Source organism: Passer domesticus, chromosome 7, assembly GCF_036417665.1.
Source record: "Passer domesticus isolate bPasDom1 chromosome 7, bPasDom1.hap1, whole genome shotgun sequence".
Classification (NCBI taxonomy): Eukaryota; Metazoa; Chordata; class Aves; order Passeriformes; family Passeridae; genus Passer; species Passer domesticus.
This window is the reverse complement of record NC_087480.1, coordinates 8,412,535-8,438,103: the sequence shown is the minus strand read 5'-3', so window position 1 is coordinate 8,438,103 and position 25,569 is coordinate 8,412,535. Positions and strand designations below refer to the sequence as shown.

Sequence of the window (25,569 nt, the reverse complement as noted above, 5' to 3'; positions counted from 1 at the left end):
TTAAAGAACCTCTTCAAGGCACGGTCTTGTGGCAGGTGAAATTAATGTGTATGAATGTTCTTTATTAAAAATAAATGCATCTCTTTGTAAATGTATCTTTTGGTTTAACAAAGAAAAGATGAAGTCCAACCATTCAGACGTGTTTGGACAAGTATTATCTCCCCTGGGAAGTGCTGTCCCAGTGAATTGGATTGAAAGAGAAGTGCTGTGCTGGGATTTTGGTATTTGTTGTACCATAAGGGGCACCTTTACATGTTCTTTGTCATCTTGGCATGCACGAGCTAAACTTGAGACATTTGTTGCTTGCTTCATAGAGAAACTGCAGTTACCTTTGTTCCTGTTTGGCTGTAGGAGAGAAATGTCATCTTTAGAGCTGGTGAGGAGTTAAACACCACTGTGGTCATCAATAGCAGATGAAGGGCAGTCTCTATGTTTGTAGGTGACACATTTACAGCCCTGGGAGGTGCTGCTGAGCAGCTCTATGGCTTAAATGGGGAGTCTGAGCTGATACCTCCCAGGGTGAGAAATGAGGGTCCAGGTAGGGGGCTTGGGGTTCCCCCAGGTGAGCTTGCTTTCAGCATCTGTAGGGAATTTAGCAATTTAAAGTTTCAGCACTTTCAGGTATCTCAGCAAATGAACTGAATGTTCTTCTTGTTCTTATGGGTTTTGTCTGGATCTTTAATTAATTATGAGGTGAAATTCTGTTTGGACTGGGTCCAGGCATGCTTACTTTTTGTAGAAGTAGTTGGGTTTAAATGTCATTTGAAACTTGCTTGGGGGACCTTGCACTTCATCTGTTTTCTCAGCAGTTCTCAGAGAAGAAACTGTGCATGGTTACCAGTGTTCCATATTTAAATGTCATAGGAACACAGCATTATATTCCTGAATTCCTGATATGATGAAGTATCTTGTGATTATATGAAATTATATGAAATGATGTTTAAATGAAAATACCTGAAAACCATCAGCCCAACAAATTTCCTACCTGAATATTGAGGGAATTTACAAAGAGTCCATGTATTTCCTTTCCTGGCAGTAATATTTTTTTTGTTCATGGTGTATAAAAGCTGCAGAGCATTCATAGGAGGAGAATTTTTCCAATAATCAGTTACTTAAACTGAAAATATAAACATTTTTTAATGAAGAATAAAGTGAAACACTATGCATTTCCATTTTTCAAATGAAGAATAGATTATAAACCCAGAAACCATACAGGTGTTTAACTCTTATAGGGAACTGGTACTTAATTATCTTTACAGTCCGAGCCTTAGAAATTGTAATTTCTTTACTGCCATAAACAGTTCACCCAAAACTGTGATTAAGGACTTAGGGAATGTGTAGTTAACTCATAAAAATATGTACATAAATTCTGCTGATTAATTGGACTGTAAAGCACATCCTTATTTATTATTACAAATGAAACTCTAATGTAGTTCATGCAAAGTCTTAAATGAGTGCCATTCTTTTTCATTAGGTAGCTCTTTAAAATCAATAATGTTTTCTTTAAGGGAAAGCTATGGCTGTTACTAATTTAAATCTCATTAACTTTTGCCTTTTTTTTTTCCTAAGGTTCAATTGGAGCTCTATTTTTCATTTAGATTTGGAGCTGCAGGCTATACGTAATTCCATTTAAAAACCCAAGGTAGACTGGAATAATGTTGGGTTAACAGTAATTCAGAGAACCAAAAATTCATAATATTTAGTATTCAGTCTACACTTGTCATTTAGCAGTAAATGTTTTTCCCAGCACAAAGTTTGGTGATGCTTTCCTAATTAACGTAGAGTTTGCAAAGCTCGGTTGAAGGTCACACTTCTTGCACTGTATTCTTGTAACCCCAGCCCCCTGTGTCCGTGCCTGTGTTTGCCTGTCTGTTCTGGCTCTGGTGGAGCGCTGCTGTCATCCCTCACATCATTCATGTTAGCCGAGCTCTCTGGAGTGCCAAGACTGTTTTTAAATATATGCAAAGAGAAGCAAAGAAGTGCAGGGTTTGTGATTCCTGCTGAGTGGATTTGTCTCTTCTAACAGAGAAGCTGTTCAATAGCAATTGGGCTATTAGTGGTGCTTTTTGTTATCTAAAGTTCCTAGCTCGTTAATGAGGTTGTATTTGCTTATCTTTCTCACTGAAGACACATTATTCAGTCCCAGGGAAGAGGAAAAAAATCCAACTCTCATGATTTTGATGACATACTTTGGAATATTTAGCATTAAACAATAACAAAAAAAATTGCATTGTAAAGCTTTATGCAGCCCTAGGCAGTCTGGAGATGGAAAGCTTAGTACAGTTTTTCAAAACAGTGGTTGGCTAGAAGGGTTCTGGCACCATGTTATTCACTGCACATCAAAATTAACACATTACAAGCAGTGGTTATTTTCAATTATGTAAAAGCAGACCAGTCTTTGGAGAGATTAAAATGGGATTTGTAATGGCTTAGGAGATTTCTTAAAATTGACAATTTGACACAGCATGATTTCAGATTATTTGAAATCTGGCATGAGGATATTTATATTTCTGTTTGCAAAGATTCTGTTCAAAGTCATCATGATAGAAATATTTACAATGAAGACATAATAATGTCTTTAATATGTAAATCATTCTAATTGCGTTTCTTACACTGTCAACCTCCCAGTGAAATATCATTTATTTCACAAGTGACACATGAAAAAATATGATTGCATTTGTGATAGTCTTATTTTTAACAGAAATATGACAGTCTTTATCTTTGAGGAAGTCCTCTTTATCAGCAGTTCCATTAACACAGTTTGCATGACGCCTGCATCTCTATTTCTGATTCATATCCCTGCTTCTAACAGAGCCTCTCTCTGTTTTATTCTTCTTCCCCTCTCACAAAGAGGGTTTGCTGTGGGGACGTGCTCCCTGGAGTGTCATCCCCCCGTGCTGCAGGATGCAGAGGTTGCATGGAGTGCACTGATCTCTGTGGGAGCTGGATGCCATCCACACCTCTGAGTCTGTCTCTTGTGAAAACAAGAATGATTTGTTGTCATTAAATTCTGCTTTAACCTTGATTAGAGCAGATTCAAACTGGGTTTTTTTCTGCTTTTTTTTTGTGCCCCAGTAACACGTGTTAGTCTGTCAGACACCTTTCACTTCACTTCCCTGTCTGTACCCAAAATCCCTACCCTGAGGTTACATGCCTCCTGTGTGCTTTTTCCTCTCCAGCTGGGAACAGTCATTTTCCTCTTCCTTCAGATGTAGAGCTGGACAGATGACAGTTCTGACATCCCAACTGAAAAATCTGTCACTGAGTTGAAAAAATAATACAGTCAAAACAATAATAAAATTGAGTTGAGTTAAATAGAGCATTTTTAATTGGGAATGCATCCATTCACAAAACTCTGTGTCATAATTAATTCTCCCTCCCATCTTCAGCTTCCCCACTGGGAAACTTCCCCACTATTTGCTGAAATCTGCTTGGGTTTAGCAGGGGCAGTGAGGGAAGGATCAGGGACTGGCAGACAGGAGAGGCTGGAGCCCTCTGAGAGGAGCAGGGACAGCCTGCCCTGAGCAGGGATGGGAGTCCTTCAGGCACTGAGCATTTGCAGCCTCAAACTTACAGAGGTAGCTTTGGCCAGGCTTGGAAGTGAGCCCTTTCTCTATGAAGAAGATGGAAGGGAAAAAGAAGGGATCCAGCTTTGCATTTCTATCCTGTCTTCCCTGATCACTGTGAGTTTCTTTCTGTTTAAGAATTGAAGTACTGATTTTCCATGTTTCAAAGCAGGGTTTCTTAAGTGGAAAACATAGTGGTTTTCTTTGGGGTGATCTTTACAGTGGCTAATCCAGGTGTAGTCATCTCTATGCTTTGCCTTTTTAATAATTTTAAAATATTAATCAAACAGTTGTCTTCAAGCTGTCACGGCAGTCAATTCCCAAGGCTGGGACAGGAAATGATGGAATGCGGGTTAAGATAAGAAACTGGGAGTGAGTGAGCAAATGAGCAGTCTCCACATTGCTCACTGAGTATTGGGTAACCAGTGGAGAGACATTAATTAAACATGTTGCTCCAGTTGTGCGATTTTTCTGGTTTATCAGTAACTCAGGTGGCGGTTTTTACTATGAGTTTCAGAGTGTTACAGTTCTGCTGTGATGATTTAATAATGATGTGCTGATGGATTTGGGGGCTGCAGGGCAGTGTCCCACCTGGAGGACGAGTTGACATCCAAAGGAAAGCCTGAGGTGCCAAGAGCTCTCCAGCTCCCCTCCTGTATTCTTAGCTCCCACCTTGGCTCAGCCTCAGCCCTGGAGCTCAGACATCTCCATCTTCCATCCCCTTTCAGTGGAACAGGCAGCAGCTGCGTGCTTTGCAGTGAGTCGGGGCCATTGAGGATGACAGGAGGCCCATGAATAAAACACAGACTTGTTTGTTTTGTGCCATTCCGAGCAAATGATGTATTAGTAATGAAGTGTTTGCAGTTTGTTACTTTTGCTTACTAATAAATGAAATCTTCCTGTTTCCAGTTTTGTTTCTGGCTTGTGAAGTTACAGGGAAGTGTGAGGAGAAGGATGTAAACTGGGCTGGTTTGGGGTCTGTCTGCTTGATGGTGGTTCTCATTTAAAGACAATCACTACTTTGTGTCTGCTTGAAGCAGGGCCAGTTTTTGTGGGATTTCAGTCAGTGTTGCCTCTGCTCTGAATCTTCTGAGTAAAGACTTTGGAAAATGATTTGAAATAGGATGAATTCCATTTTGTCATCCCATTGATGGCAAAATGGCCCCACTACCCCAATAGTGGTGACCACTGGGGCTGGGGCAAGGGAGGAACAAGGTCTCAGGAATGGGAGCTTGAGAGGGGACTGAGAGGAGTGGTGGTACTGGTGACCAGTCCTGCTCAGAGTCACTGCTCACAACTCATCTGGAAGGGGGTGAGGATTTGGGGAACTGGCAGGTCACAGTGGGGGGCTGTGGTGGCAGTCCCCCCTATGGCCTTTTTCCAGAAAAGGGGTGGATGTGCTCCCATCAACATGACCCATACTCTCATTGAAGGTGAGGGGCTGCCAGTGGATGTGGTGCTGCAGAATGTTGCTACTGGCAGCTTTTAGAAAATGGATATGTAAATGTAAAGGTGTTCCTAAGCAAATGTGCAATTCTGTGTTCCAGAGCACAGCACTGCATTGCCACTTTACCTAGAGAGACACTTCTGTTGCACAGGTAGCTCTTGTAATGGCTCGTTTTTCAATCATCCTTCATTTTTCTTTCTTACATGAAACTATAATGGCTTGCAATTAGAATAACCCCGTTTGTTTCTTCTACATAGAAACAAGTCTTAAGAACAATGTTTACTGTTTAAAAACATCTGATTTTGAAATAATTTCATCATTCATCACTCTCAGAAATTTCAGTCAAATAACCGACTATCTTCTATTCATGTCTATACTATAAAAGCAAATACTCCTTTGATTTGTGAATGTTCATTTTACTGAAATTGAATCGGTGTGTTCTGCAGTCAGGAGAGCTTCCTATTTAAATTCTCCTGCATATGTGCAGATAATGAATTAAAATGAGAGGAGGAATTACAACCTAGGTTAGACTGTGGGTCACAACCTTTTTAAACAGAGGTCCTCCTGTCATGCGGTTGGAAATGGTAATTGGCTCACTGCAGCTGAAATTATCTATGCCAGATAACAGGAAGAATATCTAGGTACACTTGCCATTTTACAATGGCACAGCAATTGTAAAATGGCAAGTGTACCTAGATATCCAAAGGTAAATGTGTAGAGTCAAAGCAAATGACCAAAGCTAGTTATTTGTTGCAAGTAAATTAGATGAACTTGACTTGTTCCCTTCTATTCATGTGCATGTTCTGATTGAAAATTGGACATTCTGTCTCTCTCCCCCCCCTTTTTTTTTTTTTAACATTGCTGTGTGTTTATCCAATACTTTACAGCTATCCAAACCCCAAAACATTTATTCTACCCAGCGTGTTTATGATGGGGAACCAGTTTGGAAAACATTTGGTAATCTTCTGATGAACTGATTGCATCTTTGTGAGCTAGAAAATAAATTACAAATGAGTAGAGCAGTGCAGGCGTGCACCCAGATCTAGATATTTGTGAGGAAGGCTCCCTCTATGTGTCTGTGGATTGTGAAGGGCTGTGTTGGTGGTAGGACAAACTATAGGGTCAGGTGGGTTGGAAGAGACCCCTGGAGGTCTGGATCTGGCTCTGCCCCAAGGCCCGGGCTGATGGCACAGGTGGCTGTGAGACGGGCAGGAACATTGGTGAGGCAGAAATTGCCATGGTAAATGGAGAATTTGGGTTACCAGAAATATCCCTGCTGAGGTGTCCAGTGGATGATTGCTTAAACCTTGCACAAACACCATGGAGATCATCCCCAGGAATAACTCAGTCCTTTTTTTCCTCTGGTGGTTGACTCTTTTCATATCTCCTTGCTCTCTTTTCCTGTTGAGCACTCTGCCTCTGCCACAGGGGAGGTGTGGTAGGAGCTCTTACAGCAGACCTGTGTGCCTCAAGAATTCTCCTCTACAGACAGCAGACAAAATGAATTTAGCCCTGTGTATTGAACAGGGAGCCCAGCCCATCTTCCTAACCCAATCCAAACTCAAGAGGACTGTGCCCTCAGAGCAGATAATCCAATTCAAACTGTCCACATACTTGAAAAACAGATGCCAGATAAAATGATCTTGTGTATGTACACCAGTTATTCTACCCCACAGGGGCTGCCAAGTTAATAGAGGTTCATTCTCTTTCATTTTAAATTCTTATTATTCACAATTCATTCCTAGTACTCTCTACTGGGAATAACAAGCAGTGGATATAGTTTTCTAATTGTGTGATTACTTGAGACTGCAGCTGCCTGATCTGGGAGCTAGTTTTCATTTACTTTACCTTCAGTAACTTTATTCAAAGAAAGTAATGAAAAGAGACTCATCAATTATTGAGATGAATTCAGCTTTGTTCCCAAAGTTTGCATGGTGCTAAAGACATGAAAACAGAGCTGTGTGAAGTTTCACATGGTTTATGTAGTTGGCTGGAGAATGTTGAAAGTTTTTAGAGAGTATCCTTAAAGAGCTCATGTGTAGTCAACAGCACTTAAAATATTAAATGCCACATACCTTCAGGTACAAAGTGTGTCTTCATGTTGCTCCTTACCCAAAATTGTGTTAGGATAAAACTTAGAATGCAAAGAAATATTTCCAGTATGTTTTACTTGTTATTGGTATCAGTTACTGTTCTCCCTTAGATACTGATTCTTCTTTCTTTCTATCTCCTTTGCCTGAATATAGTTCTGTGCAGCAAAGAAGTATCAGAGATGCTGGGAAATCTCTCTTTGAGATTTTCCATCATTCATTAACTCCCTCAGGAATCCAAAGAGCTAACAAAAATGGCAGCATGCACTGTGCAACACGGTAGAAAAAAAAATACATTTTCCCCATTTTGAAGCTTGGAAAAGGGAAGTATTTTTGTTTATTAGATTTTGTGGACAAGAAAAGAAAAACCATCTTCAGATGGGTTTCAGATCTGGATGAACACTAGTTTAGAGCCTTTGACTTCATACCAATGTTTGCACTGACTTTTTTGTTGTCTGAATTCATAAGTTATGGAATTTAAATGTTAGGATTTAAACAGGAAAGTTTTGTTACTTGTGCAGTCCAAGAAGCAGATGTAACATCAAGTATCTGATCTGGCCACTTCAGTCTAGAGCAACAGTCATTCCTTGCTTAAGATAATGTTCCTGGGCTAGCTGGTGCTGAATTTACCATGTTATTTCATGTCTGATTTTGAAGAAATAGGTATTAATTTATAGATCCTCAAAGAAGAAAAGAAGTTTAGTATTTTGGTTACCTTATTGGCTACAGATCACCTGCTTGTCTTTACTGTCTTTGAGCAAAGAGGGAGGCTGGGCAGAGGCAGGAGATTTGTCAATGATCTTTTCTGCAGCCCTTCCAAACCTGCTGCCCCATGGCAGGAGGGGGACTGGAGTGGGAAGGGCAGGGCCAAGCAGTGCTGGAGGGGCTGAGAAGGCAGGACAGGCTGGGCACATGCCTTGAACCCATGGCTGGGACTTCACAAAATACATGAAGGCATGAAGCCATGAAGCATGATTTCTTTATTGTTTGTGTCCTGACTTTACTGCTGTTGATTTTCAAGGTGCCTTTTACATTGTTTTCTAACATGGTGACAGCTGCAGAGAATCAAGGCATTACACTGAATATTTTAAATCAAACCATTTTATAAGTTCCAAATTCTCTACTGTTTACTTCAACACAGGCTCTTTAAAAACCTGCCAGATATTGAAGTGATTAGGAGATCAAGGTCACCAAATACTCATTTTTAGGGTGAATGTGCTGCATTTTAAAGAGTTCTTTAGTGCCCTCCCCCGCTCTTTTTCTGTGCTCAGCAGAGCGATCAGCTGAGCGCAAAGAGCACAGCTTTGGAAGGGCACTTCAGGTTCCATCTGTCTCCGGGAACATCTGACTTGGAAGAGGTAGCAAAGAATATGATGAGAACAGAGATTTCCTTTCCATCACAGAATGTGTCTCAGACCTCCCTGGCTCCAGCAAAATCTTAACCTGCCAGCTGTGATTTGCTCTCCTCTCCATCAGCAAGCGCTCCAGAAAACCCCCGTGATAAGGTGCCACCTGAAAAGCTGGCTCTGACAAGTGCTACAGGATGAAATGCCCCTGTCCAGTCACTTCTACTCATGCTGCTGCAGCATTTTCATTCTTCAAGTATAATTTCTAAGCCTTGACCTCATTAATATGCCATCGCCCCTGGAAGCTGAGACTTTGTTCAGGGGCTTTTCTCTCCCTTGAGAATTTTGGTGATCTACCAGTATGTTCTTTCTTTTGCATTTTCAATACAAAGCTAAAATGCTCCTGGCTCCTTATGCTTACGTAATTCAGGGCAGAGCAATCTGTGGTTATTTGAACCTCTGGCAGTATATATTTACAGTGATTTTGACCTCAAAGGAAATGATGAGTGTTCGGCTGGAATATTTGACATTTGAGTTGGGTTGTTTAGCTGTGGATTGTAAGAAAAGCTGGTTGAAAAAATGAAGCGTACACAAGTCTGAAAAACCTTTTAGTTCATCCTACAGAAATTTGGAGCTTTGATCAAAATTAGAAAAAAAGTTGGATAGTGTATATAGAAGTTTAAATGCATTTTTCCTTATTTTTGGCCCAGATTTGGAGAAACATTTGCATGTTGCTAAATTTAGTGAAGATATTTTGCACTCCTCATGACTTGATTTAGGAATTTTGGACTATTTGCACTTTTATATGCCTTGAAAGTCCCAAACATTTTCACCAGTAAGTTTGAATAGTCTAATTCTTGCTGGAAAATATTCAGAACATGAGTTCAGAGCAGAGAAACTACGAAGTCTATGAGTGATCCTATTCTTAGATATTGTGTTTCTCCATCAAAAAAAAAAAATCTTGCTTTATTGCTGAAACAAAGTGTTACTGTCATAGAAAAGAATTAGTAATAGTTACTAACAGGGTTGTAGGAGAAGCATAGCAAAATGCACCCATCTTGAACCACAATAAACCTGGTTTTGCTCAAGATCTGTTATGTTCTAAGTGATCTTATCTCCAGCAGATACATTTTTTGATTTTGTGTCCCTCAGGGGAAAATGATTTAAATTTTTTCTAAAATGCACTTTAATATGTGGAAATAGAGTCAAAACCTAGAGTCTACTTGGTTCAAAGAAGGGTAGAACTCACAGAAAAGAGGTGTGACAGACATTTTACCTGAACTTCCCCTCCTTCCCTCCCTGCCTGCTCTTGGAAATGCTCTCTGCTGCTGGACAAGGCCACCCTCCACTCCCCCCTGGAGTATTGCCAGCATGGGCTTGTCCTTCTCCCCTGTAAAGCCAGGTAACTTCATGTCAGCTCAGATGTCTCTCAGTGAGAGAATTTTTATTAACAGTTATGAGAGTTTTCTTTCATCATCCAGTCTGGTCAGTCAGCTAAGATGAGGCAGCTCCACACACAGAGATCTCACCATGCTTTGGAGGCAATGTCTGTGATTTTGAACAGTGCACAAAGAGAGTGTTATTTGCAATGTGTTCTCTGACCAGCAAATGTGGCTCTGAGCACTGGAGTATTTAATGTATACTTGGAAGGGTGGTGGTTTTTAGGCAGCTCAGTTCCCCAGCAGCTCATGGTGTGAGGAGCAGGGAAGGACTCTGGGAGGAGGCAGGGGACACACTGGGCTCTGCTGATGTTCAGGTCTCACATGGCAGTGCCAGGCTGTGAGGAGAAGCTGTCAGAGTTCTGCAAGCACTGCAGCAGCATTAACACAGTGCAGTCAGAAATCCAGGGATGTGAAGCCAATTACACATGGCAAGGCTGATCCAACATCTGACCCTCGAGACAGTCACATCCAGCCAAAGCTGCTAAAGGCTTTACTGTATGTACTCAAATGCAGGGCATGTTCCCTTTCCTCCAGAATCAAGATCTGAAAATACCAAGTTGCCAAAAATTCATAGGCTGTAACTGATTTCTCCCCTTTAAGACTCTAAAAAATTTGCATCTCTCTTTGGACATTCTTAATGGAGTGCATCTATCATTGCTACGTGTCTGCAAACGCTGAGCATGACGGATATCAGTTCCTGGACTCTGCTGTTCTACAGCTAATGTATACATAAAGATATAACTCTTGTATTGGAGGAATGGTTGTTTTATTTCTGACTATGTACCTACAGTCACAAGCATTGCCTGCTTTGCAGAGCAATAAATTTAATACATTAGCTAGTGAATTATTTTTTTAATGATTTATTTGTAGATGATTTCAATTTAAAATGAGATTTTCAGGTAACAAGGTAGGCAAACATGTTTAACAATGCCATGATATAAATTGCTGTAGCTGACAGATCCCTATAAAAATTATAACAGGCAGATGCGCAATGCAAAAAATTATTCATGTGACAGCAATCAGAAAGACAAATTACTTAGAGACGATGTACATGCTCCTCTATAATTGCTTATAAATTATTATAGTTCATGTTAAAAAGCATCTAGACTCCCTAGACAACTAGATTTATTTAAAATAAGAGTAATGGGAAATTGCCAGGAAATGGTGAGGAAGAAGATGCAGTACATGCTTTGGGTGATTGCTAACATAAAAGTACAGTAACTTATTGTCAGCCAACTCAATGTTTATCTTCCTTAATAGTTTTGTAGCCTTCATTTTCACTCTCTGCTCAGGTAGCAGTAGGCTGGGTAGGTGGCTGGGATGGGCCCAGTGGGGCTGCACTGTGGTTCAGTGCTGCTGTGTTTCCCAGCTCGTGGAGGACACAGTGGGACACTGTTCTGCACCCTTGCAGGAGAGAGCACTCCTGAGCACTTCCATGTTCTATACAGTAGGATTGAATTTAGTCAGCTGGGGTAGAAGTTATGCTAAGGGAATGGGGAAGATTGACAGATAGGTGGGCAAACCACTTTTCCTTAAGAACCTGGGATAAAAATGGGACAGTGTTTTCCATATTTTCTTAATGTTCCAAATTAAAAAAAAAAAAAAAAAAGTTTTTTTGGAGGTGTGTAAAGTACATCCTCAATAGACAGGATTTAATTTGAATGAGCTTTCAGTCAGGCACTTACCAGGTGATTATAGGGTAGCAGAGAAATAGTGTATATACATTTATCATGTAAGTGCCTCTCTAATGCTAATATTTTTCACATCAACCTGATTATATTACATATTGAGAGCCAGCCCAACAAAAATGACAGCAAACTTTGTTCTGGATAATGGAGTGCTGAACTCCACCTAAGCAGCTCCAGTCATTTGTGATGACAGCTTGTAGAATACTCCAAACGAATCTAACAATGCTCACGCTCCAGTGACTGACAGCACAGCAAGAGGAAAAATTCCAGTTTCCATGTGAGTGCAGGGAGCCTGACCTAGATTTTAGCCTCTACAGCTTCAGAAGAGGAAACATTCTTACCTGTGTATTTAACAAGAAAAAAGAGTAAGGGGAAAAAGTCATCTCTTGTTTGATTAGTCTTTCTTCAATAATTAAGATTTAGCTTATTCTGTGAGACTTCTCCCCTCTGCAGATGTTATCAACACTATAATGACTGGTTGCTCTGTTCTCTGTGTGCTCTTCTCTCTGTAATTACCCCCTCCTGGCCTGCTGCAGGGAGAGCTGTCACCGGAGAGCAGCTGGGGCAGACAGGGCCATGGGCAGCAGCCTGCCTGCACCTTCCCTCTCCACCCCACTCCCTGTTGGGGTCAGCCTCCTGCGGGCTGCTCAAATTCTTTCATTCAGATACTATTAATAGGGAAAAAAGTCTCTAGTGTAAATTTCCTCTTCTTTCTTTTGTTTCTTGGGATGCTGGGCTCGGGTCACTGTGGCTGGTGCCTCCACTGGAGAGCTGGCAATGGCCAACAGAGCACTGGCCCCACCATTGTGTTGTCCCCTGGGGGCAGTCAGAGAGGGTTTTTAGCCACTCTGGTGACCTGGTTGTAAATTACTCTTCAAATGCTTTTCACTGTGCTTCCTATACTTCTACAGCTCAAATTCTGAAATGAGAATAGTAGAGAAGTGAACACAAGAAGGGAAAAGAAATTTTCAAATGAAAGTGGAGGATGAGGCAGATTGAATGACACAGATTAAATGGAGGGTTGCTTAGAGTTCATTTGAGCTGTGCTTTGACAATTTGTTTGGTGTGGATATGGGAGAAATTTCATTGGAAGCAGGGAATTTTCAGCTTCCAAATTTGGATTTCCATATTGGGTGAGTTCCTAACTACAGAACTCGTACTAATTGCGACTCTACTCTGTGAAACAAATGAAAACCTGGCACTGCTGTCTTTGGTCCACAACCTTTCCATGTGTGTCTCATTGTTAGTTATTCTTTGGTGTGGTTTAGCTTTGTTGAACCAGCACAGACTTGACAGCATTAGATGATGTGACAGGATTCGATTGACACAAGAGTGACAGAGTTAATTAGATTGGCTGGATTAGTTTGGATCTAAATTCCAGTTCTGGACACTCATATTCACTTAATTTTATGGCTCTACTTAGACTTCTGTGACTTTACTAAATCACAAGAGAGAGGGTATCTTTGAGAACACCCATGTGTCCTGGAGGACAAGGGATGAGCCATCTGGAGAGCTCAGCATTGCCTTGCACATCTCTTGCTGAGAGAAGGCAGCTGTGAGCTCTGCACTGTTCTTCAGTTGTAAATCACATCAGCCTGAAGAGCAGGACTTGAAATAAAAGCACAGAGGTTTTCAGAGGAAGCTCTGTATGGAGTACAATGATCCCTGTTCAATGTAAAAGTCCTGTCACCTATATAGAGTAATTCATGGTGTCAGAACCAGGGATTTAATGTAAAAGTGGATTGGATGGGTTGTAGCACTGGGAGAAGCAGGCTCATTCTCCTGCTCTGCTGCAGGTTGCCCATGCCTGTGCAGCAGCAGCACAGAGAGAGGTCAGTGTGATGTTTCTTGGGGTCCTGGCAAGGGCATGTTCAAGTTACAATGTGCAGCTTTGGTCATGGTGAAGGATGTTATAAACCTGGAGGAGATGCACTGAGAACAAATGCTTCAGTACAGGATTTTCAAATGATGGTTAAGCAAACTTGTCCTCTTGCGTGTGGCACTGTTAGAGGAAGGACACAGCGGAAGCAGCAAGGAAAAGGAACATATTTCTGCTGACTACCTATGTTTAGGAACTAAGATAAAAAATCACTTGATGACAGAATGCAATTGACAATGTGTATGAAATGAAGAGTGTATGAGGATATCCAACAATTACAGTTTTAGAATTGATACTGTAAATGCAGAAGAGACAACTTGAGAGTTACGTGGTTGAATTTGAAGTGCTGCAGTAATGGTAAAGGTGTTCCATTTACTTGTAGCTTAATATGATCAATAAATTCTAAACCCTACGTATTTAATGAAGTCTATTAACTTTAGGTATTGTGTTTGCCTTTTGATGATCTGCCTTTGAAATATTTTTCTTTGGTTTTATTCTTGGCTGATTTTCACACTGATAGTTTTTCTAGCAATGAAAAAGATTGAATTGAAAGGTCTCTGATATGTGATATGTTGATATGTGTACATGTGCTAGGGCTGTATTGTAACCAAGATAATAGCAATGGGAGAAAAAACTGTAGGGAGAAGTGATCTTTCATTAAACTGTCTAGTGTATGTTAATTTTAAAGTGAAGCATTAAGAAAACTGTTTCAAAAGTTTTTGCTGTACAGAACATCAAAAGTGGTCCTTTTTTATTTGAATAACTCCTGTATTAAGTTTGATTGTATAGGCAACATGTTGTAATTGTATCCTGTTGTGTATAATACAGACCTCTACAGTTTGAGTAGGCTGTAGGGAAAAAAACCCAACTATGTGGAACTGCCTTGAAAAGAAAATTATAAATGTCACACCTGCTATTTGGTTTTTTGGTTTTTTTTTGCATAACATAACTAACAGAGGTGGATGGAAAGGTTTTAAGGGATAAGAATGGCATCAGATGCCAATGTACATTTTCTTTCCACAAGGAATTGGAGAACTCAAAACCGGTTTACAGAGGCAAGTAGTTAAGGTGCAAAACATTTGGTTTATTTAATAAAGAATTAGTGTTTGGGGGATGAAAGTAATGATATTCTAAAGAAGTGGAATTGAGCAAGCTCAGTGTGCTCTACTTGCTGTCTGCACATTCACAGTTACATGTAATTAAAAAGGTGTATGAAAACCCTTAGTTGCCAATAACTGCTTTAGGTTTTTCATATTACCCTGAAACAATTCAGCACATGCCAAAAGCCATTTATTTTAATGTAATGTATTGCATTTCCCAAGCTGCCTTTCACTATATTGGAAAATGTATCTATGTCTAATATTTCTTTATTATTGTTTTGCTTTCAGTTGATGGTTGCATTGACTGGTCAGTGGATCTCAAGACATACATGGCTTTGGCAGGTGAACCAGTCCGAGTGAAATGTGCCCTTTTCTACAGCTATATCAGAACTAATTATAGCATGGCCCAAAGCACAGGTCTTAGGCTTATGTGGTACAAAAACAAAGGAGATTTAGAAGAACCCATTATATTTTCCGAAGTTAGGATGAGCAAGGATGAAGATTCCATATGGTTTCACTCGGTTGAGCTGCAAGACAGTGGTTTCTACACATGTGTTCTGAGGTGAGTATTGTGTTAAAGTCTAAATAAGAATGTGGGGATTATTGGTTAATAATGTATGGAGTATTAGATATTGGTTAAAAATTAATTTTAGCCATTAGAATTTAGATATTCATCCAGTTAATACATACTATTTTTTTATTCTCATAATTATATATCTCTCATAATGCTTTGTCTCAAAATTAGTTTCCCTAGTAACTATAGTTACCTAGTCCACTAGCTATAATTAATGTGCTTTCACTTAATTACTTCTTTTTTTTTAAGTACAACATTTACAAATTCTCAATTTTCTGTAAACCCTCAGAACCTGATACTTTTTAAATCGTGAAGTATTTTAAGTACTGTTCTGTTTCAAATCCTCTGAGTTATTACGCAGTTACAGTTTGAATTATTCTGATGGGATCAGGCCATGAGGAGTTACAGTTCTGTCTGATTTTAAAGAAATGTTTATTTTAATATACAATTATGATTTATCATAAATTTAAGCAGACCTCATTTGGTAAGACACCAAAACGGATTTCTCAGAAGTGTCTTGGAACTGTTGGATGAGCCTTAAATTAAACATGTGCTAGAGCTCGTGATTTCCATCGTGTAGATGTTGATGTCATCTCTATGCCTAAAATGAGAAGATAAAAAAAAGGAGGACTTTTAAAGAATGAATGAATAAATATTCCTTAAATGATCCAGTTTTGAATGAAAAGGAGTTAACAGTTACTTTGTATGGTTTTAAACTATTCAGTTTCAGATAATGTTTGCTTCATCCTTGTCTGCTGTTCCATACTGAAGTTAGAAACATTTCATGAATTAAATGACAAGTATTGTGGCAAATAATAGCACTGTTCAGAACCCAGAATTTGCTCTCTGTCCATCTCTGCTGAGTCTTGCTGCCTCAGCTGCCTCAGATCGTTGTGATCCTGAGGAATGCTGCTAAAATCAAGGATTGTGCCCTGGATTGTGGTGGTTTGTACTGGGCACCAATGTCCAGTTCAAAGATCGGATACATCTGCCTAATGCAGCAGTTGGTTTGTGTTGCAGCCTTTGGAGTTTTATCAGCTCCTCTGTCAGAGGTAGGGTGTGATGTGAAGGCCCTGATTTTGAAACGTTATGGGAAGATGGTGATTTATATGATTCAAGGGAGCCGTGCTTTTTTCATAAGAAGTCATTGTTGTGATAATCAAGTTACTAGTTTAATACTCTGAAACATTCTAATGCAAATCCTTTGTGAAAAATAAAGAATTGATCTTGGATCAAATTCTGGGGCATACTTTTTTCTGGGAAATTTCAAAACTGCTCATTTACATGACAAAGTAGTTTTGGTAACAAATGGGCAAGTTCTTGAATAATTCATGGCTTCTTCTAATTTTCAGCTAAAAACTATATGACATGCTTATTGGAAGGCATTACACAGCAACAAGATCTTCCTTGTCAGTTATGCAGTTTCCTTGCTTTGACTAGAAATTTCTTACATAATTACAGATATTTTTGCCATTTTCAGATTTATATCAGAGTGCAGAATAATATGTGTAGTGGTTACAAATAAAAGACTATATGTCTTCCTTTACTGAATTAATTTTTTCTTCCAAAAGTGTGGCAATGTATCCTTGCTGTTATTGTTTATGAAACCATAGGAGGCTTAAAATAGCAGAGGATGTAGCAATAGTAATTGGTTTTAATTTCATTAAAATTGAGCTAGATGTAATGTTCTGAAATGTGATCACATTTCTGTGGGAGACTATCCACACCATTAACTGTGTAATTTCAGCTTTATTAATCCATTTTTTTTTTGAGGGGGATAAGCAGATGTTTGCGTTTTAGTCATTAACCAGTTTCACCTGCTTTATGAGAGTTAAAAGGTCACAAATGAGAGCAGTAATTTTAGAATATGATTTTATTTTCTAGAAGCATTAACAATCTCTGTGTACAAATGCCATATTTTGTAGACTGAATTAGCAGACACTGGTAGATAGAACTTGATGCAGTGGAAATGAAGAGGTGACTGTCTCCATCAATGTGCAACACTGGGTTGAGGGTTGCATGCATAGCTGAGCTTTTTGGTTTGGTAGCTGAAAGAAAAAAAAAACGGGGGAGGAAAATGCTTTTGATTCAAGATAAATTTAAAACTTTTTCTCAACAGAGAATTTTTCATTCAGGCTCTTTAAAAGAAAATCAGAAGCAATTCAATTCTGAATTGATATCTGTCTAGCCACTCACCAGGGACTTGTGAAGCTCTGGTACATCTCCCTGTGCTGTCCAAAACATGAAATCCCACATTTGCATGTCCCAGTGGCCAGTTCCACCACTTCAAGTCATCACTCCCAACCTTGGAAGTGTTCTGTTATTTGTGCTTGTCTTTGCAAAAGGCTGCAAGGGTGTGAAATGCTTAGATGTGGTGCTAGGGCCAAATGGGATGAGGGGTCCTGGTCCCAGAAGTTCGTGAGTTGAAATGCTGGACTCAGTCTTGATCTGGGAAGGCAATAGTTAGAGTTTTCATTTACTCCACATCGAATTTGTGACTTTTTTTCCAAGTCAACACAAGATGACAGATAAAAAAACTGTATGGGGAAAATGTCAACTGAACTTTTCACTGAATTTCTTATTTGTTGAAATGTTTCTTCTTGATTCTAGGGGAAAAAAAAAAAAAAAAAAAAAAAAAAGCAAACCTGTTTTTCCAGAAGCTGCATTTTCTGGTTTCTCACATGTGCTCATAGGATCAAGGCATGACTATCAGTGAAGCAGTGTGAAGGAATTTTTCAGAACCTGCCTGAAAAGGGTGGGTATGAGCAGATGAAGGATAGGCTGCTATGACAGTGATTTGAAGATGGGTAAAAATTAAATGTGTCAGTGAATTCTTTCTTATACAGAACTGTCATTTCAATAATCATAATTACTGTTTTGTAAAAAACCTGTAATGCTGCATAAAATTAAAGAGTATTAGATCAGCCTTTATAAATGAGCTTGCTTATCCAGACTGAAGAGATTTGATATAATAATTTAAATGTTGCCTCTCCTCTATTAACCAATTAAACATTATTCCATAGACAGGTGTGGGGGTGTGTGTATAATAGGAGGAACTTATTGTTGCATTAAAACCTACGTCTCCCATCTCACAATGCATTTTGGCATTGAGCTCATACTCAAATGCAAACTGAAGTGTGATATTTTTCTCCAGTGTTAAGCATATGAAAAGGTCCTGATTCTGCAAGGACTTTTAAGAGTGCAGAGTCCAGCTGTGCTAGTTAAGCAATGTGAATTCCATGGATCTTCTTTGTTCTTGGATGCCTTTTCTGTGTCAAATCAGGGATATTGCTGCTACATCCAAAAGGCATCCTAGGTAATAGATATCTGTATATTTCATTGCAGTTCCCAGGTAAATGCTGTGACGTTTGTATCATGACTTTACTGCCCAATGTGGAAATGCTGTGTTCTGGAGGTCTCCTTCCAGTACATACCCTGGATAGGCCATTAATCTTCCAGCACCCAGAAATGCTACTTTCAGATAAAGCTGTTGGCGTTTCTGTTATGGAGGTTTGATGTTCTGGGATTTTTATATCAGCATTCTGGATTGCAGCTTCTTCCCTGAAGAATTCAGAGATGAGCTTCAAAATGATGAAGCATCAAACCAAAACATGGAAATTACACTCAACCTAAATGCATAGGCTGGCCCTAAAGTTCCAAGTATGTAGGACAGTCTTTTGCCAGATCATGATCTACTTTTGCTCTCTGAACAAATCATCTGTTTTTCTAAGTTAAAAGCCCAGTTTTTAAAGACAGAAGAAGAACTGGGCCGACTTAGATCATCTTCACCTGGTGAAAGAAAAGATGAGCTGAGGAGGAAATCTCAGCAAAATTTGGCCTAAATTTGCCATCATCTAGGGACTGCTTATGGAAACCTTCTTCTAACTAGGTTCAGCTCCAAACCAAACTGTAGTCAGGATTTAAGTAATAAAACCAGTAAGAGTAAAAAATGGAAGTATATATTTGCGGTTAATTAGCTGTTGGTGAAATAAACTTGATTCCCATAACGTGAATCAGAAGGGTAGAAAATCTGGGCCTCAAGAGGGTGCAGGGGAGCAGGAGGTGAAAATTTGTGGTCATCAAACTGGCTAATGAAGCTAAGCCTTGATTTTTCTACAGGATACAGAATAACAAGGGAATGAGGGCCTTGAATGCCTATGGAAGAATAAGCTTGCAGATCTCTAATACCAGCATTTGATGCCAGAGAACTGCTGACAAATCAAGTCAAAAAATCTGTGTGTCCTTTTTCTCTTGCTGTATCCCTGTGTGCACAGTTCTTAATGGAGAGAAGCATTGCTATGGACATGCACAGTGGAATTGAGCTTTTGCTGAGCCATTGGTGAGCTATTGAGATACCACTTTCTGAGCAGTAATAAAATAGAGCAATAGTAGATTTTAAGCCTTCTGGCTTCTGAATGTCTGTGGAGCGCATGACCAGCAAATCAAAATCAGATTTAGACAGCCTGGAGGGGCTGGCAGTAAAATCTGAAGCTCAGCCTGTGTGCTCTAACTTCAGAGGATGTTAGTCAGGCTTAGGGGCTTGTTGCAAGTGCCTGTCTGGACTGCAGAATGCACCCAACATCCAGGAACAGCTGAACACCTTCTCTGAGTACTGAAAGTCTGGCTTCTGAGCAGCATGGAAAAAGTGTGGTTTTGGATCCAAACAGAAATGTAGGACCAAGTCATAAGGTGAACATGTGTAAGGGTAAGGTAGCTTTCTCTGCAGCCATGTCTTGCGGTTCTTAGATTATGTGTTTTAATGCAGTTGTTCATTTTGTTGATGGTAATACAGAATGTTTGGCTTTGCTCACCATTCAACTGCTTGTGACAAAGGTGATTTTGTATCTCAAACCCTGTTGGATGCAGTGCTGTAATTCCAGTTTAGCCATAGACTATTCTTCCCTATCTGTTACTGGCAAGTGCTTTTTTACCTCGTAGACTTACACTGGAAAGATTTAAAGATGATACTTTCTTGTGGGCTAGTGTCTTTAATTATTGGATATCCAAGAGAAGCACATCTAAGTAGCTGATGGATTACATACCCCATAGTTACCTCTCAGCCTTGCACACTGATATATGATCAGCTTTCCTTTACAGTCCCAGGTGTGTCTGTAGAAGCAGCAACATCTCACATTTGGAGCAAGTGGATTCAGCATGGCACAGGCATTCCAGGTTCTGTGTGGCACTAACATTAAATGCCACATATTACCCACAATAAAATTGACAGATTCTGTATAAACAAAATCCCTGTGAGATACAGTATTCAATACTTGAATTCAGTGCTACAGCAGATACATTATAAAGTCAGTATGATTCATGATAAAATAAATTATTTTGAGGTTTTATCACTGAGATATAATGTTTTGGCATTATCAAAATGCAGGGGAAAGTGGAATCAGAATGCTTCTACATTTGTATCTAAAATTGTGTAAAAACTGATGGTGCTCCTGCAAATCATTTTGATGACATTGTCTTTATTGAGAGAAATCAGTTCTGTCTATTCTTTGCAGAAAAACAAAGATTTGTTTCTCTTCCCTGGTGATATGTGTATTTCTGCTCACTCAACCTCCTCCTCTAAAGCTTTAAAAGAGAAATTATTCATCCTCTGTCGCTCTGAAAAACAATGTTTACTGTTGATGAGAAGCTGCAAGAACAGTCTGGGCTTCAAGCAGAAATATCCATGTTGCTTTGTGGTTGGAGGGCATCCAGTGGCTTCCCTGTTGCAGTGGCATGGACAAGAATGAGAACATTGTGAATCCTTCAGTTTTCCTAATAGTGAAGTCCCAGATTTAGAATCTTTTAAAATTACTGGCCTTACTTTGTAGCCTCTACAGGTTGTCATAACAAAGCTCCCTGTGCTGCAGTGACTTGGTAATGTTTCAGCTCACTGTCACTGGTTGCTCCTGAAGTGCCTTCCCTGGTGGGCTTCAAACCTTGCCTAGAGCAGAGAAAGGATGCAGAGTGGAGGGACTGCTTCTTCATGCAGTCAGACTTCGCCTGCAGGAGAGCTGCTGCTGAGATGTTTCGGCCCTCCCCAGCCATCTCTTCTCCAACATGTCAGGGAGTTTTCATTTCCCTTCTGTTCTCCAAATAACAATGACAATGTGGTCACCCAGGTATCATTCCTGTTGGAATCCCCATGAAGTCAGCTGTAACCACAACACATCAGTAGGAAATGTTGTCTGTGTCCTGTGAGTGGACAGACAATGGAAGGTTTCCTGAGGAAATCCATCATGCCCAAAGTACAAGATGACAGAACTGTAGGAAGTTGAACTGATATTTGGAGGGAAATTTCTTCTTTTCTTTTAAGGGAAGGCACAGCCAGGAGGACTCAGCTGTAGGACTCAAACAGTTCCCATTGTAAGGACATTCATTTCATGATTCTTTCATTCCTTGTATACCCTGTGAGACAATAACTGATCCACTGGTTTTCCTGCTCAATTGCCCATGTACAAACAGAGCAGGACATTTCAACATTGGATCTGCAAAATAGGACTTATATGCAGAACGAAGGCTGTGCTCCACAGGTTTTATTCCTCCAGGCAATAAAATCATTGAGGTTTAGCAATGCAGACAAGTCTGATGGGTGTCTTGAATGCAACTTTTGTTTTGTGTGCTAGGTGTCTAATTAAAAAAAACAAGAGCATAGAGTAGAAGATATGCTAATCCACACAGTGTGTGTTTTGGAAGAAATAAAGGAGAAAGAATTCAGTCCTCTCAGAAACAGGTTATGGCAACTGCAAAAATATTTAAAGGGGATTTCTTAATACTGTCCTGGGAGCAGTTGTTCCTGTGCCTCAGATTTATGTCATTTGTAATGGGGCTTTTCAGTGAGACAATGTAATTTAACATTAATATCCAAGTTCTAATAGAAAAGTATTAGGAAATAAATGAAAAGGGCTTAGTCATTTGCAGTAGCAAACTTTAAAGCAATTTGCTGCCTTGTAATTTTTAAGGACTAGGAAGGAATTTTCCCCCAGAGCAAACCCAGCCAATTACAGGATTTCTTTTGCTGGAACAGGCTGTCTGAAGCTGACAGAGACCACCTAGTTCATGAACTGAGGTGTGATATGCTGCAATAACTTGGTGTTCTTTTGGCTTCTTCATTTATTCTGTGTTCTGTATTGTATTTTCTTATATTCAATTCTAACATTTAATGACTAACCTCAATGCCAAGTTAAAAAAAACCCCAAACCCAAGGAACACTGTTGGTCTGGGATGTCTCCTCTCCTAACGTTGGGAGATTTTCTCTTTGTGTCTGGGTAGTCCCTGTTGGAGAGGCTGATGGGTGATTTGCTATTTTTTGCATCTGTCACAATGCAGAGGTTATCAGGACCAGGGCATGTGTGTGTGAAGGCACCCAGAAAAGAAATAGCTCCTCCTGACCCTAACCATGTATGAATCAGATGGCTGTCACTTATTCTTCTTTCTTAAGACACACTTAAGAAACATAATACTGGAGATTACCCATGAATTTTCAAATCATAGCCACAAATTTTCAAATCATGGCCTTGCTGTTACTGGCTGTATCTCTGATTGTAGTAGGCATATCCTGACAATTTTATGTCTCATTTCCCTCTTAAGATGATGTCCATATTAAATTTAAGCTTGGAGCTAAGCTTTGGTGAGAGAGACCCAACTGTGAGATGCTCTACCCAGCTGCCATATCCAAACATCTTTTATTTTTCATCCCAGGATACAAAGTAAAAAAGTTCTCTAAAGATGGCTAAACTCATAGTGAGAAGTACAGGTCTTGCTTTAAGTGCCTCTGGTGAGAACAAGATTGTTGACAGGTGACTTGAGAAGACATTCCTGGATATCTATTTTTCAAGCTGTCATTAATGTGAGCCTTTTAAAATTACCTTTCAGTGACTTTGCTCAGAAGTTCTTTTCTTTTGAATAGAGAGGGTGTAGCCTTTCTTCACTGTAAAACATAACCCTCTGGGACATGCAGGATGTTTCAGTCAAGGTCAAATTGTCTTGTTTCTAGTGAGTCTTATGTAGAGATTGGATCTTAGGAGAAAAGAAGTGCATAAAGAATAAAAATTCTTGGTGAATGGTGGGTTAGTTCCACACAGATACTTTTTCTGCTTGAAGGGAATGAGGCCTTGAATGGTACCTCTGTCTGGATTCACCGCCTCTTCCTCTGTTGGAAGAAGTAGAGATAATATAAGAGCACTGGATTTGTAACATTGTGCTGGTTTACCACTTAATTTCTGAGCTCATACTTTCCATGGTATTATTTTCTTTTACCAGGGCAATCTTGAAAATGTGTCAGATGCTAAAGGAATGATTACATGGAATTAGGATTTCTCCATTTCAGGCGCAGGAGCTGGAATTAGATAACAGCAACAAGAAAGCAAAATACAGGACAGGAGTGTTTGGAGCAGTACCAAGGCTAGGTACCACACACAAGCCACAGAATCACTGCACCTCTTGGCCTTTGGTTCAGGGAGCAACTACAGCACTGTCAGCCTCTTGCCCTCTCACTTGGCAAATTAATAAGAATTAAAAATCAAAAAAAATCAGGGGTCTGTGATTTGTAACCTCTGACTGTCAGAGGTTACTCTGTCAATTACACCATGGGTGGGAAATTGATTTTTTCCAGACAGTGACCCCAAATATGCAGGAGTGAGTGGGAGTCACTAGAAATAAGTTAACACTTGAGTAAGTAATAATCTGTTGTTTTTAAGATGGTACATTTGTGTGATCTGGAAAAAAACAATGATGATAAACAACTTATTTTTCTTTAAGCAGATCATCAAACCATGACCTTGGTAACCATTGTGTGAACTGTAAAATTTGGACAGGAATAAATTTATTAAACTCCCTTGAAGTGAGGGGAAAACAATCAAATGGTCGATTAAGTCTAAGAGCTTATAAAACAGCACATTTTTAGAGCAGTCAGTAGTGGATCTGGATGTGCATTAATGCTTCAAATGGATAAAGATGGTTGGAGGTGTAGTTACTGCTTGTTGGAGGTTAGGATTTTTCTTTTTTTTTTTACTTCTTTCTTTCAGGGAATTTTGTCCCATTTGTTACCTAAGAGATGATAACTGGTACTTAAGAGACAAGAGAATTGGCCAAGGTGGGGGAAAGGGTGCTGCTGTTTACTCTCTTACCTGGGGGGTTTTCTTGTTGGAAGGGCAGACATGCCATGAGATTTTGGCTGGGGATGAGGGGCTGGCCTTTGTCCCATCTCACTTTCAGATTGGAGGGGAATGGTCAAGTTGCTGCTGCTATGAGGAGAATTCTCTGCCGCCGTGGCGTCCAGCCCTGTGCTGCTTCTTCTGCTGCGGGTGAGCCTTTGCTCCTAAGAGCAGCCACTGAACTGGGACCTTATTAAAACCTGATCACACTGGAAAGGACCCTCACCATCTGCTCAGGTGCTTCAGGGGAAAAACCTGGAACCCCAACTCTCTCCCCCTTCCCAGAGCCCGCGTCTCCTGTCTGTGTGCAGCATCTGCTTACAGAATCCCTGCGGCTGCTGCCCAGCCTGGGTGTTTCCTGCACTGTTTCCTCCAGCTTTTTTGCTACAATTTAAACTCAGTGTCCCTTGCCCAGCAGGACACCCCGCAGCTCCTGCTACAGCTGCGGAGTTTCTGCTACATTTTGTTTGCTGCTCCACCCTGGGGTGTGCCCGTCTCTGCCGCCCCAGCTGCGCTCCGAGGTTCCTGCCGCAGCCAGGCCGCCATGCAGCCCGCCCGCCATTAGCGCGTGAGGGAGACGCGGCCGGGCTGCGCCACAGCGCCCCCTGCAGGCGCGGGGAAGCTGCGCCCCCTGCCGGCCGTGAGCCAGCAGCGCCCCCGCTGGCCGTGCCCGGAACTGCAGCCAGGGGAGGCTGGGCTGGGCCTGTGCTCTGCGCGCCGGGGCTGCGTGAGGGGACACACAGGGAGACACAGGGACACACAGGGACACACTGACACACAGGGACACAGGGACACACAGGGACACACTGACACTGACACAGGGACACACAGGGACACACAGGGACACACTGACACACAGGGACACACAGGGACACACACAGGGACACACGGACACACACAGGGACACACAGGGACACACTGACACACAGGGACACACTGACACACACAGGGACACACACAGGGACACACTGACACACAGGGACACACAGGGACACACAGGGACACACAGGGACACACAGGGACACACTGACACACAGGGACACACACAGGGACACACACAGGGACACACACACAGGGACACACACAGGGACACACAGGGACACACAGGGACACACTGACACACACACGGACACACTGACACACACACACACAGGGACACACTGACACACACACACAGGGACACACTGACACTGACACACACACACTGACACTGACACACACACACACACGCATACACTGTCCTGAATCTGCTCCTGAAAGCCACGTAATTCCAAGGTTTTAGTAATTT

The 25,569-nt window shown here is 40.7% G+C and overlaps 1 protein-coding gene and 1 long non-coding RNA gene across 10 annotated transcripts in view; one reads left to right on the top strand and one right to left on the bottom strand.

Moving 5' to 3' along the window:
* IL1RAPL2 (interleukin 1 receptor accessory protein like 2) overlaps positions 1-25,569 on the top strand; it is a 339,644-nt gene that overhangs the window by 156,447 nt on the left and 157,628 nt on the right. For 5 of the 9 annotated variants that reach the window (XM_064426721.1, XM_064426723.1, XM_064426725.1 and 2 more), the window contains one exon: positions 14,847-15,120. In XM_064426721.1, coding sequence (XP_064282791.1) covers positions 14,847-15,120 — 274 coding nt within the window. Of the gene's footprint in view, positions 1-7,342; positions 7,383-11,850; positions 11,945-14,846; positions 15,121-21,335; positions 21,493-24,342; positions 24,432-25,569 lie in introns of those variants that run through there. The other 4 variants (XM_064426726.1, XM_064426728.1, XM_064426729.1 and 1 more) reach the window with 4 other exon arrangements.
* LOC135304394 (uncharacterized) lies at positions 20,587-24,792 on the bottom strand. Its single transcript, XR_010365806.1, has 3 exons — positions 24,255-24,792; positions 20,951-23,278; positions 20,587-20,849 (listed from the first exon to the last, which is right to left on the bottom strand). It is a non-coding gene; the product is annotated as an uncharacterized LOC135304394 (long non-coding RNA).